Consider the following 17864-nt stretch of genomic DNA (forward strand, 5'->3'; position numbering starts at 1 on the left):
AAAAGTTAGGCACAGGAAACACTCAAATTTTAGATCCCAGTTGGAGCTAGCTTTCCCTCTTCTTGTGTTAAAGTGGGGTCTCGGAATCCTCCGGCTCAAGGTTAACTTTTTGAATTGTCACCTGTAATTTTTAAACATTTCCAGGATGTTACAGTGTTGGCAGAATGATGTCATTCAATGTGAAGCCTCAGTGATAGCAGTTTTTTCTTTCTATGTAAGAGATACTTTAAGGATCTTGTCATTTTGTTCTTTAGTATGATGTGAGGTTTGCAGTAGGCACTATCTAGTATTTCATTTTATGCTTTACACATTAAAACACAATTCATAAACATTGAAATAACCTTTCCTGAGATGTCAGTAATGCTGACACGCAGAACACTCTATTTTGATAGTTTTCCCTTCTTTTTGTCTACTTGTGCCTTGCTAAGCAGATTATAGCCAGTTTTCAACATTCCAGTCATGTGAATCACATCACTAGCTTATAGTAATATGCAGCACTGTTGAATTTATGCTCATAAATCAACAATTGCAACACTTTTTATTTATTAGCTATTCTCCTTGTGCACAGTCAATTAAAGCATCTCTTCTGTTGATGCCTACTGGAGATTCCATTTTGTTCTCAATGCTTTGATTTTTATCTCCTTTTCACCTTTCTTTTTGATGTTAATTTAACATCCTCAGAAACAGCCAACATGTCTTCTAGAATATTGATTCTTTTTCTATTGAATTTCACACAGGCAGTGGTGTGCCATCTTCCAGAGAAAGCAGCCCCTTCTTCACAAAACCCAAGCTCATGGTTCAGTTATCAGTGCTCTGTATTGCTTATAGGTCTCCAAGACCAAAGTACCCTGAAGAGGTAATCAGTGCAGTATTTGAATTATGTTGTTTGGCTTGGCTTGATGAGTCCTCGATGAGGGTGATGGCAGAAGTGCCTTAAGTTAGCACTGGGGTGACCTTTGAAAATATTGTGATGATACAATGATTAATTACTCTTTCTCAGATATCCAGTATTCTGTAAAAGTTTATCTTGGGACTTCAGTGTCTCCTGCTTGCTTTAAATTCAGACACAGGCTCAATTTTTAGAAAAGGGTGAATAAAATACCATTTTGCATTTTTCTGTTTCATGCAAATGGTTAGTAGCAAGGCGGAAAAGCCTCAATACACTGTATATTTTAGATACGCAGCAGTTTTCTTCCTTGCCAGTGTAAAGCCAAGGCATGCATTTTCTATCACAGCAGTTGTGTGCTAATGGAGGGAATGAGCACCATTCAGTCCAGCAGCTGCATCCTGTAAGGTGTGGACATTCCACCGCTGTGTGCCAGCTCTCTAATCATAGGAAAGAAATACATTTAAAGCTCGGTTGTAAGGCCCACTCCTAGGCTTGGTCTTTCTTTTATGTCACTCAAGCCAAATAAAACTGGAACAGCAGAAAAAGAGTTAATTGCACTCCATGTGCCAGCTACGTGCTAGTAGTAAAACAGTGAGCACCTTCCTCCGAGAAAAGCAACTTCTTTGCCTTACTGTAGTGATAAAATTATCTGTAAACACACAGGCAATTTCTTCTCCTAGAAAGGCTCTGGCTTAGCCATGCGTTAAAAGAGCTGTTTTACCCTGTATAATACAGGCATAGCAATGACAGTGCACTATGGTAGCAGTCACGAAGTCATGCTGTCCTTCTCTCTGAACTCATTTATTATGTGTGTAGATGCTATGTTACTGAGGATTTAAAGCCAGTTTTGGGATGGGATGTCAGCAGCATAAACAGAGTAACCAGACAATAAGTAAGACCTTGTCCAGTGATGTAGTACTAACAATCAAGGAAAAAAACATTTCCTACTTTGAAGATGATCCTAAGTCCAAAGGTGTTCTTCATGCAGTAAAACCTCAAAGACATTTGGGCCCTACCACTATCACTGATGATGCAGCAACAATTGCTATGCAGCATGAGAATCTAGTCCCAGTAGCAACTGGTGATATCTAATATGGATTTTAGTGCTCTCATGCCAAAAGTAAGCCTTGTTGCTGTCATTAGGGGAAAGAGTGAAGAAACACAAACATGCAATATAGACTCATACAATTACAAAAATCAATAATATTTTCAAAATGTTGTGACGATTTATTTCATGGCATAAAGAAGTATAGATAATTCCTCCTTCAAAAGCATGTCTGTCATCTTTTTGACCACAACAGCAGGTCAAAACGCTTCCAAAGCTGGGATGATGTCCTGGATATTAGTTGTCTGAGGGTGGGCTTTTAATTGAAGTGTTGCTGGTCCATCTATCCTATTAATTTTTTGCTGGCTGAGATTTGAGCACCCCCATCTCTCTCAGAAATCATTCTAAATTTACCTTCAGATGAGGAAAGAGAGATCAGTTCTCAAGTCTGAGATGGAAAGCTATGACTAATCTAATATTCATTGTTATTTTGATAAATGTACACTTGGTAATTGATAAAATATCAGCTAAACCAGAGTTTATGATCTCAGCAGAGCAAGAGATAAATGGTGCAGCCTTTGCTACATCATTGCTGTGATGTGGATGGAGTTACAAAAATAGTACTTACACAGTATGTTGTATGCATATTTTGTACCAACTCACTTAGAAAGACACATAAGTAACTGTAACGGTCAGCAGATGATTCTAACACATCAGGGAAATACTGGCAATGATAATGGTAGACAGGAATCAGTAAGAGAAAAGATATTCTCAAACCAGTTTAAGAACTCCAGCATTTAAAACCATTTTGGAGGCAAGTAATTATGACAAAGTCCATAGGAAACAAACAGCTTTTCATTGAGTTTCTTGATGGCAAAGCACCACATACTCCTCAAAATTTATATAAATAATAAGTATGAGTAATATATGGTACCTTGCTGTCAATACAGTAAGCGAGCATCAATATATCCTAAAACCAATTAAATGGTATTAGAGTTCTGGGAAGTGAGAAAAACGAGTTGGTTTAGGCTCTGTGTCATCAATGGAGTTTCTCAGCTTCGTTGGTGGAAAGGATGCAAACACTCACTATACTTATAAAAAGTGTAAAACTTGAGTAGGAGGAGAGCTAGAGGATTTTTAAGGAAAAACAAACCCTAAACCCAGAAAGCATCTGTTTGACTGGATTTTACGTGCCCTGTAATGGATCCTATACACTGCCTTCTACTCACTGTTCAGTGTACATTTACATTATGGTTGAAGTTCATTCTACTAATCGCTTATCAGTTCCCCTTCAGGGAACGTAAAGGGGAAAAGGTTTATGCGTGTTTTTACTTAGATCCTTAGGTACAGCATGCTTAGAAGAACATTTGCTGTCTTTGATCAAGGGAAGGCATTGCCCATTTCTGTCTGGTCGTGGTGCCAAGGGAGTTCAGCATGAACCTGGACCTGAAGCAGCCCTGTGAAAGGAGACTGGCAAGGCTCAGAGGAGCCTGCTGTTGGTGGAAGTTGTAGTAAACAACTGCAGAGTAAACAGTGTTACAAATTCAGCTTCTAATGGATGTAAGTTGGTTCCAGAGGCGGGTTCATTTGGATCTGGTTTTGGTGTATAGCTCACCAGGTAGGTTCCCATTGCTGGCAGGAAAGCAGTGGGGCAAGACCTGGAGGAACATCCCCCGGAGGCAGACAATGTGGCACAGATGGAGGGGAACGTTTAGCCTGTGTGGCAGCAGGTTCAGCTCAGCAGCCCAAACCTTCCTCCAGAGGAGTTAGAAGAGGCTTCGGTACCCGCCTGGAACAGCAAAGAGCAGCCCCGGGGCCAGGGAGGGCTCGAGGGCTGGGGCTGAGAGGTGCCGAAGCATCGGGCCTGACACATTGGGCCTGGATGAAGGTCCACCCTCGCACGGGCTCTGAAGCCACCCAGCCTTGAAAATAAGCCGGTAAGCAAGGGCTGGCGGCAGAACTGTCCTCCCCCGGCCCCTCCAGGGGGATCGGGGCAGGGAGAGGTGACTCCTTCTGTCAGCACCCCCAGAGGAAAGAGGCGAAGAGATGCCCTTCCCTCAACGCCTTCAGCTGGTTTAAGGATCTCACCGGTCAGGTGAGCCAAGCCCACTGTATAAAAGCTTTTTTTTTTTTTTTTTTTTCTTCCCTTTTCTTTTCCCGCCCCGTCCATAACCTTTCCTTTCATTCTCCTGCTCCCAAGACACGGGGGAGGGAAGGAAGGGGAGCGGTGCCTGCGTGGGGCCCGGGCAGCGCGGCTGGCGGGGGCACTCCCCTCAGCCACCATTGCGCGCCGGCAGCCCGCGGCGGGGTCCCGCTCCCCCTCCTCCGCCTGGCTCCGGGCCGCCTTATGGCGGACGGGGAAGGGGGTGGGTGGGGAAAGCCGAGCGAAGGGGGCGGCTCGGCTTCGGCAGCTCCGCCTGCGCGGCGCCTGAGGGGTTAAGCGGCCCCCGCTCCCGGTGGGCTCGCTGCCGGCGGGGAGGGGGTTAAGCGCCTGGCGGCGGCTGCCGCCACTCGGCTCCGCGCCGCTCTCCGCGCCGGAGCCGTTACAAGCGGGAAGATGGCGACGGAGGGCGCGAGCGGCGAGCCGGGCTCTGGCGGACGGCGGGACTCGGCGGCCACGGCAGCGGTAACCGGCTTGGCGGGAGAGGGGCGGGGGGGGGGGCGTTCGACCCAGGAGGGCTCCCTGTGGGGATGGGACGAAGCGGCGCTTGGAGACCTGCCTCCCCCGCTCCGTCCCTCCGCCCTCCTTCTCCCCCGGGGCGGGACGGGGCTCGGCTGCGGCGGGTCCCGCCGCAGCCGAGCCCCGTCCCGTCCCGGGGGAGAAGAGAGAGGGGCGCGGGGTCTCCCTCCCTGCCGGCCTCCCTCTTCCCCTCAGCGGGGGGCGGCGGGTTCTCTCCCCCATTGTTCCTTCCCGCTGCCCCGGCGCGGGGTGGGCGTGCGGCGCCCGTGAGGGGGCACGGAGGGGGGTCCGCTCCCCGGTTTCGCCCCTCTCTCTCTCACACCCACCCGCCCCCCCTTTTCCCGCCGCTTGCCGCGGCGAGGGCGGCTGCGCCCCGTCTCTGCGGGCGGGCTGAGGTGGTGACAGCGGCCGGGCGGTGGGACCTGTCAGACCAGGGCGGGCGGGGAGGGGGGGGGGGGGGGAAATGTTGATCTTTAACGCTTTGCCGGGCCCGCCCGGAGCATGCTTTCTCCTTCCTTCCTCCCGTGTGGCGTTTTCGACGCCGGTTAACAGGGTGCCAGCCGTTAACAGGGTGTGGGGCGGAGGCTGCGCTCCCCGTAGCGGGCGGTGGGCTCCTCTCTCCCGCTCACCGGCCCGAGGCCCTGGCAGGGGAGCGGGGGTTCATCCCTTCGGGCGGCCTGTTCCTTTGGCCGGCCCCCGGCTCCTCGGCCGTGCAGTGTCAGACCCCTCTCAGCCCGGCGCATCCCAGACCCGGCGCGGTGAAACCCGCCCGGGTACCGACCGGCGCTAATCAGCCCGTGTTAATCGCCTGGTTGACGGCCGTCGTGAGAGCGGGGTGGCCGGGTCCAAAACCAGGCTGCCAGTGCTCGGCCTGCTGGCGACATGCGAAGTTTAGGGCAGTAAAACCGCCGTGGTGCCCGTTTTGCTTGGGATCGGTTCCGAAGGTGGTGCCCCCCGAAGGGAGGGGACACTAGTTTCTGTGAAATTGACGTTATTGCTGGCATTTTTTTTTATTATTATTTTGTTTTCTTTCAAACAGGCACTAATTCTTATCTCAAACCCAGTTCCAACTGTGCACTTAATCTTCCTTGTGTGTTTTAACTTCTGCAGTGTTGTGGAAATTGAGTTTTACTTAAAAAAAGTAAGCCTTACACAGTGAATATTTATAACATCACTGTCTTTTAAAACAGTGACATAACTGTGACATAAATGAATATTAAGGTAAGAATTCATAAAAGCAGACTATTAAATACTTTAGAGCCCTAGTTTTGAGTAAAAAATATTTATACTAAATTCTTCAGTATACTCATATTATTACTGCCTTAAGTTTCAGTTTTAAAAGCTCAAGAGAGTAGCTTGTAATCAAGTAGCACTCCAATATGGTCCTGTCAGGCAGTGCAGTGCAAGCCACTCATGCAATTTGGTGTTCCCATTGTGGAAGGTAGGAGCGATAGCTCTACACTCCACACTGCTTTTAAAATATTTTTTTTAAAACTGAAGACATTCTAGGAGGTAACCTGTATGTTGCTCCCTAACAAAAGTAATATCTATACTTAAGCAATAACAAAATATTTTTTAAATCACTACTTTTAATTTGCCTTCAGTCATTAAATATTTAATATTCCTTTTCATCTTCTTTTCCTTGCCAATATAAGTGTTGTATTGTTGATTTCATTTTATCTCTTGTACAGGAAAGTAAAAAGAACTCCTCTGTGCAATGAAAAGATTTAAAAAAATCATTATACAATACTCCAATATTCCTTTTGAAGGGTTAGTATGAATAGCTTATTTTCTGTCTTTTAAACTCAAGATAACAGAATTATGAATTGGATCATCTTGCTTACTTTTAGGATGACAGTAAGCATCCAGGTGACTATCTTGTAAGTCATGCTAAACTTCAACTTATAGCAAAATACTATTTTCAGTACAGTTTTAGATTTTTTTCTTTTTTTTTTCTTTCAGTTCTACGAATCTTGATTGCAAAAATGGTGCATTAAAAAATTGTAAGCAGAGTATTTGTAATAGTAATGTGTTAATTTGTAAATTTTATGATGTAAGCAGGAGAACAGGATGGTACAGTAGGGTTTCTTGATACTAAATGCTGTTATTGCAACTTGGTACACTATCAGTAACACCACTGGAAAAAAAAGACTTTTTTTGCTGCTTTTAGAAGCACTGTAGAAAAGGATTAAAAGTGCTTCCCTCCCTCCTTTTTTTACATTCACCAGGGAATTTGACTGAAAAAGCCTAGACTCTTCTATAGTGTGTTACATTTAGGAGCAAAGCCGATAATCTTGTCATTCTGAGTTTCCTTGGATGGAGCACAGCATTTGGTAAGCCCACGACTTCTTTCCCACAAAATATTGGTACATTTATCATGGTAAGGATGACAAGGAAAAATGGCAGGGGAGTGGTTCTGGTCTTTTTTTCATACCTGCACAGCTTGATTGTACTGAAGCCAGTGAAATTGTGTTGGTGCAATTTGGACTAGAATTGAGAGAAAACATATGTGTGTATTTTAAAACATCTTTGAATGACTTCCATCTGCATAATGTCTACCAATAATGATTACATAATAGTAAGAAATAATCCAATTTGACAGTCTTCTTGTTAAAACTTTTAACATCAGCCTGCTGTACATAGAGGGCTGGCTTGTCACACATTATAGGTTCAGTATAGCTTTAACAAAGCCATAAAAAAGCTTGTTATATCAAACACAAATTTTGTTAAAATTATTCAGTAAAATTTCTGGGTTTGATTTTGCTTGACCAATGATCAAAAGCATAAACGTTATTTTTCTCTGAAAGATAGTACCTTCTGCTGTCTGTAAAGCTGTACGTACAGAGGATATTGCTAGAGTGGAATCTTAACTCCTCTAAAGTAAGTAGGGATTTTGCTGCTGTGTTCATCGGTTGAGATTTCCTTGAGAATGATGTGTGCATACCCAAAAGGATCAGTCTGGGTTGCTGTGGGTCACATAACAGTACAAAAAAGTTGCACTACAGAAAGATCTGTCAATATTTTAAAAAATTGATAAATTGAGAGAAATTCCACGATACTTTGTGGTGGCATTGTGCAGGATTTTGTGCTTAGCTTGGAATATTTACTATTGATCTGCAAGACTTCTTGTAGTAGAACTGCCATTCTGGTCAATGTGGTGAAATGCTAAATAATGTTTTGATCAGATCAATTATACAGGATGATTTAGATCAGTTGGAAAGATTCTTATCTGAAAAATATTGCAAGTAGCAGAAAATGAGACCATAACCCTCTATCTCTTATTAGGGATTACATCCTGGAAAATGGTCACTTGCAAAAGGACTTTGATTAACTATCACTGTCCTCATCTGAATACAAGTTCTCAGTGTAGCGTTAGCATTCAGAGAAGTTATTTTCATCTAGTGAGATGCATGGTGCTGTTGTGCAGAGTTCCGTCTGGTTTGGTCCTGCTGCTCCTCTGTGATGAGAGGTTTGTCTTGATCCATCTTGCAGTGATACACTTCAAACCTCCTTTCTGCTTCTTCTCCCTCTTCTCCAAACTACAGCATTGCCTTTTCTGTGCCTTCTACTCCACAGCCTCTTTTCCCTTGTTGTGAAGATCCTGAGGGATGAGAAAAGAAAGTCACTGAACGTAGTTCACTTTGTAAATTTCTCTTCCAAATGTGGACTTGTCACACTGTCTGTCATGAAAGGTGAAGTGCAGAGGGGCAATGCTGTGAGCTGGTTGTGTGAAAGTGGCATGGAAGTGCAAATCTATAGGATGCAGTATGTCCTGCATACTTTCCCAACTCCTCTGACTTCATTTGCTTAAGCAACACTTTGGCCTCGAAGGTGATATAATAGCAAGATGGGAATAGAGGTGGAAATTGGGATGAAAAGGAAAGAACTCAGGAAGAGAACAGTTTGAGGTCTGCCTCTGCACCCACTCCTAACCAAGAAAGGGATCAGTTGATTTAAAATACCTGTGTAATCCTTGAATATGTAAACGGAAAGGTGTCAAGTAGGCTTAAGGAAGAGGTACTGCCTCTACGTTAATGTGAATTAAAGCTTTCTTGGGCATTGACTTTTGGTTCTGTTGTAGCACAGGGTAAGGTGTAAAATTCTGGAAGACTTAAAGATAGCTTCTGGAAAACTTCTAAAGATAGCTTCAACAGTGTGTACCTGTATCTGGTTCTAATCGTATACTACTCACCTTAGAAGTGACTTAACTGAAAGCAACTTTCTGAATAGAAATTACCTGTTAAATTTAAGAGTTTAAACATGGCTATTGAAGGGTTGTGGGCCTAGATCCATAAAAAAAAGACTTACTTAGCTAACTTGCACTGAAATAAAAAATGACTAAGTACCTTTGTGGCTGTTAATAGATTGCAAACATGTTTTAACAGCTATGACAATATACGGGTATGTGTAAAGGTCAATGTCTTACTAATTTTGGAGGGGTCGGGGGCTGGTTTTTTATTTTATGTTTCCAAAATAAATTTCCCAGTTTTGAGGTACATTTATGCTTAATGTTGAAGCTGTTAAAAGTTTTGCAGTTAGCTCAAGCCAAAAAACCCCACAGCTACTAAACAAAACCTCCCCCATACCTTTTAAAGAAAACCTTTGAAAAACCCAGAAAGCAAGGGAGCTGTGCTTGGGGAAGAGGAGGGCGGAATAAGCAGGTAACTTCATGTGGTGAACAGTCCAATAAAAGTCATTGAATTAATGGATGGGCATAATTAAATGCATGCGCGGTCCCCTTACGATCCCTCAGATATGACTATATGACATTTTATATAAGTCCTGGATGTTAACATCAGATTATATTCTCTTCAGCAAGAAACTTGGTCTTAGTTGAGGAGCAAGTTCCACAGCATTGCTTTTCCTTGAAAGATATTTCTCTGCCTTCATATTTGTTTCTCTTGCCAAGAACTTTCCTGTAAGTCACATCTTACTTCTTAAGCTCATCTTGGATGGGGTGGGAAATGGACATGTATTTTTGTGTCAGATAATTTCTGGATAAGCATGGGGTTACAGGCTCTCGCCCTACTTTCAGATTGAAGAACAAGCCTTCCACAGCCAAAGCAATAAATTGTGGTTTTCCCTGAAGTATTGATGAATACTGTATGAATGTTTTAACCACTTCTTTTAATACTGTCTCTGTTTGCAGAGTTTTCTTTATTAGAAAAGGGTTAGGATTCATTTGACCACATACCCACGTTTACATTGAGCTAGGTCTTGAAACTTCCTTTTATAGTTGGTGGAGTGAAGCAAGTGGTTAGAAGGAATAATCTGTTTTAGAAACAGGTTTGTGAACTTCGGTGTTTTTGAGTGAAGTGACTTAGGCAGCTGACTCTTGGAGGTATGGACAGGGTTCAAGACACTTAAATTTAGGTGTCTACATGTATGCACAGTGTTTAATATCTTATTACAGTCAGTGGAGCCATGAGCAAGTAGTTCTGGTGTCTGGTTAGCTGAATAGCTTTTGTGGCTGTTTTGACTAGGCTGATCAGTTTTCTGTTGAAAATAAAAGGAGATTAGGTACCTAGCTTATATACCTCACACTTACCTTTAGGTGTCTTAGTCCTATTTTGAGGGCTTCCTTTAGTGGTCCGTATGTGATAATCTGGGGTACCCCAGCTGGCCTTCTGCTACCAGTCCAGATGGCATGGATGATTCTCCCAAGTCCTGTATCATATCTACCTGTCCCAAAAAGATATCTCTGATCCCCTGGACATTTCAAATCACACTAGATACTTCTATGTAGGCAACTAAATAAATTATCCAAACCAGATCTTTATACTTGGTCAGATGAGTTGTACCTGGGGGATATACTTGATGTTGTAAAATGTATGAATCAGGGTGTGTTTCCCTGGTGCAGTTGTTTCATAGGTCTGACAGATGTGAGGCCATCATGATATTAAAAGTTTACTTTGTATAGCCTAATAAGTAATAGCAAACCTCTTTATTTTTAGAACTTCATCTTGGAAGTCTGCTTTGTGAATCCTCAGGAGGATTCTTGTGTGTATTTAATGGAACTCAATATAAAATATGTAACAAAAAAAAAAAGTAGATATGTACCTTTCCTCTTCTGAGAGGATTTTTTTTTTGACAGCTTTTCCCTATGTGTTTTCTTGTACACCATTTTTATACTTCTCTCTGCCTGCCTTTCCACTTCAGCCCTCAGGTTTCTTTCCCAAGTCTTGGGTTATTACCCAGCTCCATCCTTAAAAAGTCTATGTAGCTGCTTTCTGAGCAGGAAGGAGCCTGTTTTCCATGGTCATTTGTGTTTAATCCACAGCTAACTTGTTTTTTACCTCTGTTCAACTTAGGGAAAGTACAAGGCTGTGGCTTTTATACTTTACCTTTTCAGACTTCTGCTGAAGGCAGCAGAGTTTATAACAGCTGCTGTGGTAGCACAATGAACAGCACGCTTAGCTCATGAAGTTGCCAGTACCATCAACTGGGCTAGGTCAGCAAACCCAAACTATTGGCACTGCCAATCCTTCACAAGAATGGGTTTTGGTTTGGTTTGGTTTGGTTTGTTTGTGGGTTTTTTTGGTTTGGTTTTGGTTTTTTTTTTTTTTTTTTTTTTTGAGGGAGAGTGTTGAGATAAATTTAACCGTAAAGACTTTTACCATCTCTGCTCTAAATAGCTATGCATGTTGGAAAGAGTCCTTTCTGTTCCTGTGCCTCTTGGTGACCTTCCAATTTCATACTGTTTCCATCTTTTCCAAAGATGATGGAGGTGGGAAAATGCCTGTCCAGTTTGATCACTGCTGTCTGAAGTCAACCTTCTCCTGTTCAGAAGAGATGCTTTTGTCTTCTTTTTGGTTCACAGTAGAGCATCTTTTAATCTTTAGTAGTGCAGGTTATCATTTTGCCTGTACTCTTTTTGTGATGCATACACAGGTAGTTGAATGAGTTTTAGCTAATTAGCTGTTTCTTCTATTGTCAGTGCACTTGCTGCCAGGCAACACACACCTCTTACAAAACTGATCTGAAAAATAACGTGGAGTTTTAGAGACATAGAGGATTGGAGTTGTAGTCTTTTTCAGGTACTTTATTCTTATAAATCAAATAAACCAGACATTTTAAAATCCAAAAGAGGTAGAGAAAAAAATTCTCTTGTGTTTTGGTTGTGTATGCCAAATGTCACCCTGGGGCAACATATTCATATATCTCTGTTATAAAACCAATATAATGCATGGCTTGGTTACATAGTTGTTAAATTGTTGGTTAAATTGTTACAGCTTGGCACTCTACCAGAGGTATTGTAGCTAAACCCCAGATGACACATAAGCCATGAGCTACTAACGCACTCTTTATTTTCTGGAGATCTAAGACTTACTGCTCCACTGGAAGATGTTAAGAAGGTTACTTTTCTAGATTTAAACAACAGTTTTCTCTATGAGTTATGTAAACAATGCTCCATCTGAGTAAGAACTTAAGGCAAGCCTGCCATGACTGACATCTTGATCCCCAGAAGATGGCAGCGAGTGTTTAAGAGGAAGGATAGTTTTATTTTGTCATATGCTTTACCTACTCAAATCTTAAAAATATTTTTACAACTATGCTTGAGAATATATTAAATCCTTAAACTATGTGTTTTGGTCCAGTTAGGTAAGCTACATTGTAGCTCCATAAGTGCTGATTCAGAGATGTACAGGGGGGAGAAGATGTGGTAGCTTCTTCAGCAACAGCCATGCGCACTCTTACTCTGTGTGAGGGGGTTCAAGGTTGCTTATCCATAGTGAACAAATTGAAGATCTCCTTAAATTACTGGAAAAAGTGGTCATTTCAGTTTTGGAATTTGTCAGATAAAGTTATGATAAGGAAGCCTCAGTGGGCACAAAGTTGTTCATAAACAAGACTTGAAAAATGATGGCCTTCTCTTTCATCCTAAAAAGCTCTTAAATACTTGATTTCACTTTTTCTCTTTGTGTGTCTTTTCTGGTTGATTTTGGACGTCAGTTTGAGGAAATATTGTTTGTTCTTTGTATGTATGTGAAGACTTGTCTGATAGAGTGTGTAGCATGGAGAGTGTGGATAATAATAGATTATGTTTTCTGTGCTTAATAAATCAGAAGGCATCAAACAAAAGTAGCTGATGGCAGACTGACAGCAAAGATGGTGGTTCTTTATAACATGTGTAGTTGTGCTATGGAATGTTGTGGATGCTAAAATTACACAGATTCAAAAAACAATGGGGCAAATTCACAACAGGTATGTCAACCAAGGGCTACTACATGCGAAATCACAATTTCTGGCTCAGAAGGTGCATAAGCTGAAAATTGCTGGAGACTGGGAGAGTATTTCTGGGAAGTATCATTATGTGCTTTTCTTGCTCTGGTACTGATTTCAAGGCATCCATTTTTGGCTGCTTTTGGAGACAGAATGCTCGTCTTAGTGGGTTTTTAGTCTGATATGCTAGAACTGTTCATATATGAAGTGGTTTTGCTAGTTCTTATTTCAAGTTTTTAAAATGAAAAATATAAAACCTAAGTTGTGTATCTTGTTGGTATGTCTTTCTATTAACATTTTTGTGTGTTTATTTATATCTAACTATAAGTTACCAGAGAGCACTTCTAATTGCTTGTTATTGCTATCTTTTCATATGTTCTAGTTCAGAGTGTGTACTTGAGCAAAATTTACTTTAATTGCCTGATCAGATGCTTCGTTAAAAAAGCTCATCACTGCATCATGTGTTGAAGTATGCCTCTGTTTTGTTAAGAACGGAAGTGTTTTCATTTATGTCTTGTGGAAGACTGCAGAAATGAAAAGTTTCACCTGTGATGTACTTTCAGACTTTTGATGAAAATCTGCCCTGCGTTATACCTCCTGACAAGCTGAATTTACTGACTTGGAGAAAAGAGTAGGATCACATTTCTTGCTCTGTACTTTTGTGGATGCCCCTCTTAACTTTGTCGCTGTCTATCAGAAACCTTAGGTGCCTTTTTTGTCAGAGGAGGCAAACATATTTTAGGGAAAATAATGTAGTGGTTAAATCACTGCATGAAGACTTAAAAGACTGTTACTGAATACTGTGTTTTATACTACTTGTTTTCCATGTTGTTTGGAAAATAATATCTCTGCCTCAGTTTTCCATCTGAAAAATGGAGATGGTTTTTCTCTATTATAAAGGAAGTTATATGAATAAATCAGTTGCTGTCCTTGAGCTATTAGATATTATGAAGTGGTTCATAGAAGGAGGAGGGTGGATAAGTGGGTCCTGCTATCTGACTGAATTAAATTTAGTAGTTAGAAATGCTGAGAATGAAATCTGCTACAGCCTATAAGGTAAAATCTAGTCTATTGACACTAGATTACATAGGAACTGTGTACATTTATAACTTTTCACTTTATACATGTCCATAGATTGTTGAGCACTGTATAGAATTGTGAGGAGCACTGTGAGAGGCTGCTGCAGCGTATGGTGGGAAAAAGCCTTCAGAGAAATTGGTTGTTTTTCTTGATCCATTGGCATGGAGGGTAAGAGGTATCTTTTGGATTAGAGGAATAGCTGACCCAGGCAGCAAAAATAGAGCATAATTATTGTTCAGTCTAGAAATTTTGGTTAGAGTGGATGTCCCTGTCCCTGAAACAGTTGCGCTTAATAGAAATCATTGCTCCTCTTGTTGATGCATGTTGTTCACATAAATGAAGACGCTCAATCCAATGTACATTGAATGCAAATAGCTAAAGTTCTGGCATACAGTTCTCACTAGCCATTTGTGCACCTCTGTGTATTTTAACTACAAAGTAAAAATGGAACACAGAGTAAATCTAATACAGTTATAGCTTTTTAAGAAAGCAGAAATGGTACTTGCTTTAATTTTTATTGGATTTTCCTGCAATGAAGTTAAGTTCCTGGGTAGCTGAACTCTTACATTTTTATGTCCTTCAGGGAAAATAGACAGTATATCCATACACACAGCTAATTTGGCAACTGATTATGTCATACTGAAGATAGCTGATTGTCTGCATTTCAGGGCTTTGCTAGGAGGCACATCTACATCATAGCAAGGACTCTTAATTTCCTTTGCAGTGAATAGCGTAATGGAAATCAAGCTGGTCAGCTGAATCTAGCACATGGAATAAATGTTGTTTTCTCTCCCTTAAAAGGATCCCCTTCTAATTTTACTAAGCATCTACTTGTGTTAGCATTGTGGGTATTAGTGAACAAGATTTGTATTGATCTTATCTACTACCTTTGTGATTTTGTAAACATTAATAACATTCCCCTTGCACCACCTCCAAAATCAAGACTTCCAGCCTTGTTATCTTTCCTCATATAGTAGTTTCTCCTTCTCTCTTCATCCTTTTAGTTGGCTGATTCTATACCTTTAGAAGAGGACTTTACCCAGTACTTGAGATGTGGGTTTACCAGGGTTTTATAGAGTTGCAAAATGAGGAAGTTAACCTGGTAAGTGCGGAATTATGTGCCGACTCCCACATGAGTTAGATGTCCCTGCCACTTCTCTATCCTTTTTCCAAGTTACTGATGAAGAAGTTGAATATAGCTGATCGCAGAGGTGCCCCACTGCTTACCTGTCTCCATCATGAAAGTGGTTACCCATAGTGTTTGCTTTCTATCCATGAAATGTCTTTTCATCCAATACTGTTGGATAGGACTTTCTGTAATAATACTTGATATACAGCCTTGTCCAAAACTTCTTGAAAATCCAAATATATTAGTGTCCAGTGGATCCGCTTTACCCATGTGTCTATTGACATTGTTATAGAACTGTAGCAGTTCGTGAGGTGGATTTAGTTTTACAGAAACCATACTGATATTCCCAGCATGTAATGTTTATGTATGTGCTCAGTGATCTTATTCATCAGTATAAACTCATTCTCCTGTCTTGCTAGGGGTGCAAGTCAGACTTACACTGGTCTTGGTAACTGTGGAGTGAGAAGATATTGTTGCTATGAACTGTTGTTTGTCAACAGCTCTTAAACCTGAACTGTACCCTCCAGCCAAACAAATGGGACTGCAAATAAAGCATACAGATAAGATTTCATGTCTTGTCACAAGTTGTGCTTCAAAAATTCACGTTCAGCCCAGTATACTGTGATGCCTTAGTGGTTGTTTGCAAGTGAGGCACAGGTTACACTGGATTAGGTGTGCTGTGGTTTAGGTTCTTTCACCTTCTCTTGCCTTCATCCCTGATGAGCTATTTCAGGTCTGCCGAATTATTTCGGTCTCTGTGAGGCTGCATATGGGAACTGTTAGTCACAAGGTTAGTTTCTTTCCCATTTCGCCCTTAATCACAAGACTTTGCAGGATCAATTCCTTGCAACAGGATAGGATTTGAAACTGTGATACTGGAGGGCTTTTAATTTCTTCACTTTAAATAAAAATAATCAGACTATTTGCTATTAATTTTGACTTTATATACTACAAGTAAAGCCACCTCAACTTTTGACAGTTACAGATGTTTGAAGAACCCATAATTAGGATGCTGATATGTCTATGTTTCAGATCTACAGTAACTATCGCAGTCTGTTAGTTAATGTGTTCATCAGTGGTTTGTTTCTTACAGAAAAGAGAGTTTGATGTGGATAACTTAAGCAAGCCAGAACTGCGAATGCTTTTGAGTATAATGGAAGGAGAACTAGAAGCACGAGACCTTGTAATTGAAGCCTTGCGGGTAAGTTACTGGGTTGTTGTGGTTTGCTTTTTTTTTTTTAATTCTCTTTTGCCACTTCCTTTATACTGTGCATAGAATATTATTAGTGGAAGAGTAAATTGTGATTTTTAAAGTTTTAGGTTGACTAAATCTCAGTAATCGCAAAATATGTTCTTGTTTAATTGTTGCCATTCAGTAATTCTATGTAATTTTGGTATGAAATACCAACAAAATTTCAGAGAAGTAAGTGCAAAAACTGCAAAATTACTTCCTTTTTAAATTCTTCTACATTGTAGAGTCTGTTATTTGTGAAAGGAAGGAGTAACTTCAAAGGAAAATTCAGTCCATTCGTTGTTTGTTCTGATGGTCTATATATTTGTGCATCTAGTCTATTCAATGCATTCATTTTCTGAGAGATGGAAGGAGGGGCAAAATTGGATGGACATATCTACTTAGGGAAAAGTTTTTGTGGTGGTTTTTTTGCTTTGCTTTTTTCTTTTTTTTTTTAATAAATGGTGAAATACATGATATATATTCATAACAGCACTCACAAGTACTCTGTTAGATTTTTGCTGTGCTAGGCACATGTGAAGGTTTGTTTTCTGCTTCAGAAGTTTGCTGTCTGGAAAGCAACTTAAAGTTGATTGGAAATGTACAAACAAATCTATATTTTAATTAAAAGATGATAAATTTTTATGACTGTAATGACCTTAAAATTGATACGGAACAGAATAAAATTTAACAGAGCTGCCAAACAGACTGCAGGTTTAGGCAGGAAAACAGGCTTACATGGTTTGAAAATATTTTTATCCTCATAGTTGGAGAGAGGGAAATTATGCCCTTTAAGGTCTCTCAAAGCAAAACCTCAATGTAATAAAATGTATCTAATACTAGTTTTTAGTAGTATGTGTAATGATTATCAAGTAGTGTGGGAACATTTTCCACTTGTAATGTCACAGTAACAATTGTAAATGCATTTTTATTCAATTTTAATTTGTTTTGTGATGGCTTCAGATCACTTCATGCAAATGGAGCTTTAAGTAGCTGTCATTGATATACCTGCATTAATAACTAAAGACTTTACAGGTATAAACCTCTCTTATAAAATACAATTTTCATTTTTTAATGACAATGAGACACTGGAAGCAATATGTTTCTGGGCGATTACTGCACTTTGAAGTTATTTTGTGTTTGGCCTTCAGGTATATGCATATGCTGAAATGTGCTGCCTTTTCATCTAGCTGTTTTACAATTTCACATCTCATTTGCCCGGACTAGGACTTTTTATTTTCCCTGTCTGCCAGTTAAGGTTTTGTAAAAGGGGGAAAAAATGTGCACGCCACATCCAGAATCTCTTTTTTTGACTCTTCTAAGTTTGGAGGAATGCAAATAGAATACTCAGATGATTTTCTCTAATACATATTCGTGAACAAGCTACTACACTACATATCAAATAATGGATGTATTGAAATTGAATAAAATAAAAAAAAAATCAAAACTAAAAAAAAACCCCGAATGCAGTACACGTTTAATGATAGTAAACATTAAACATTCAGGATAGTGCAGTCCCAGGAGAGGAAAAGTCTACATTAGTTTCCCATGCACCTGTTGAAAAGGGTGGTATGTACACAATGTTTT

At 40.7% G+C, this 17864-nt stretch overlaps 1 protein-coding gene across 6 annotated transcripts in view; it reads left to right on the forward strand.

Annotated features, from left to right (window-relative positions):
• The window catches only part of CTTNBP2 (cortactin binding protein 2), a 111934-nt gene that overhangs the window by 23677 nt on the left and 70393 nt on the right, over window positions 1–17864 (forward strand). For 2 of the 6 annotated variants that reach the window (XM_049814403.1, XM_049814405.1), the window contains exons 1-2: window positions 4330–4560; window positions 16140–16247. In XM_049814403.1, the coding sequence (XP_049670360.1) occupies window positions 4492–4560; window positions 16140–16247 (177 nt within the window). In that variant the 5' untranslated portion in view covers window positions 4330–4491. Of the gene's footprint in view, window positions 1–4329; window positions 4561–6590; window positions 6618–6842; window positions 6948–16139; window positions 16248–17864 lie in introns of those variants that run through there. The other 4 variants (XM_049814402.1, XM_049814404.1, XM_049814407.1 and 1 more) reach the window with 3 other exon arrangements.

The sequence above is a fragment of the Accipiter gentilis genome, chromosome 11, assembly GCF_929443795.1.
Source record: "Accipiter gentilis chromosome 11, bAccGen1.1, whole genome shotgun sequence".
Lineage (NCBI taxonomy): Eukaryota > Metazoa > Chordata > Aves > Accipitriformes > Accipitridae > Astur > Astur gentilis.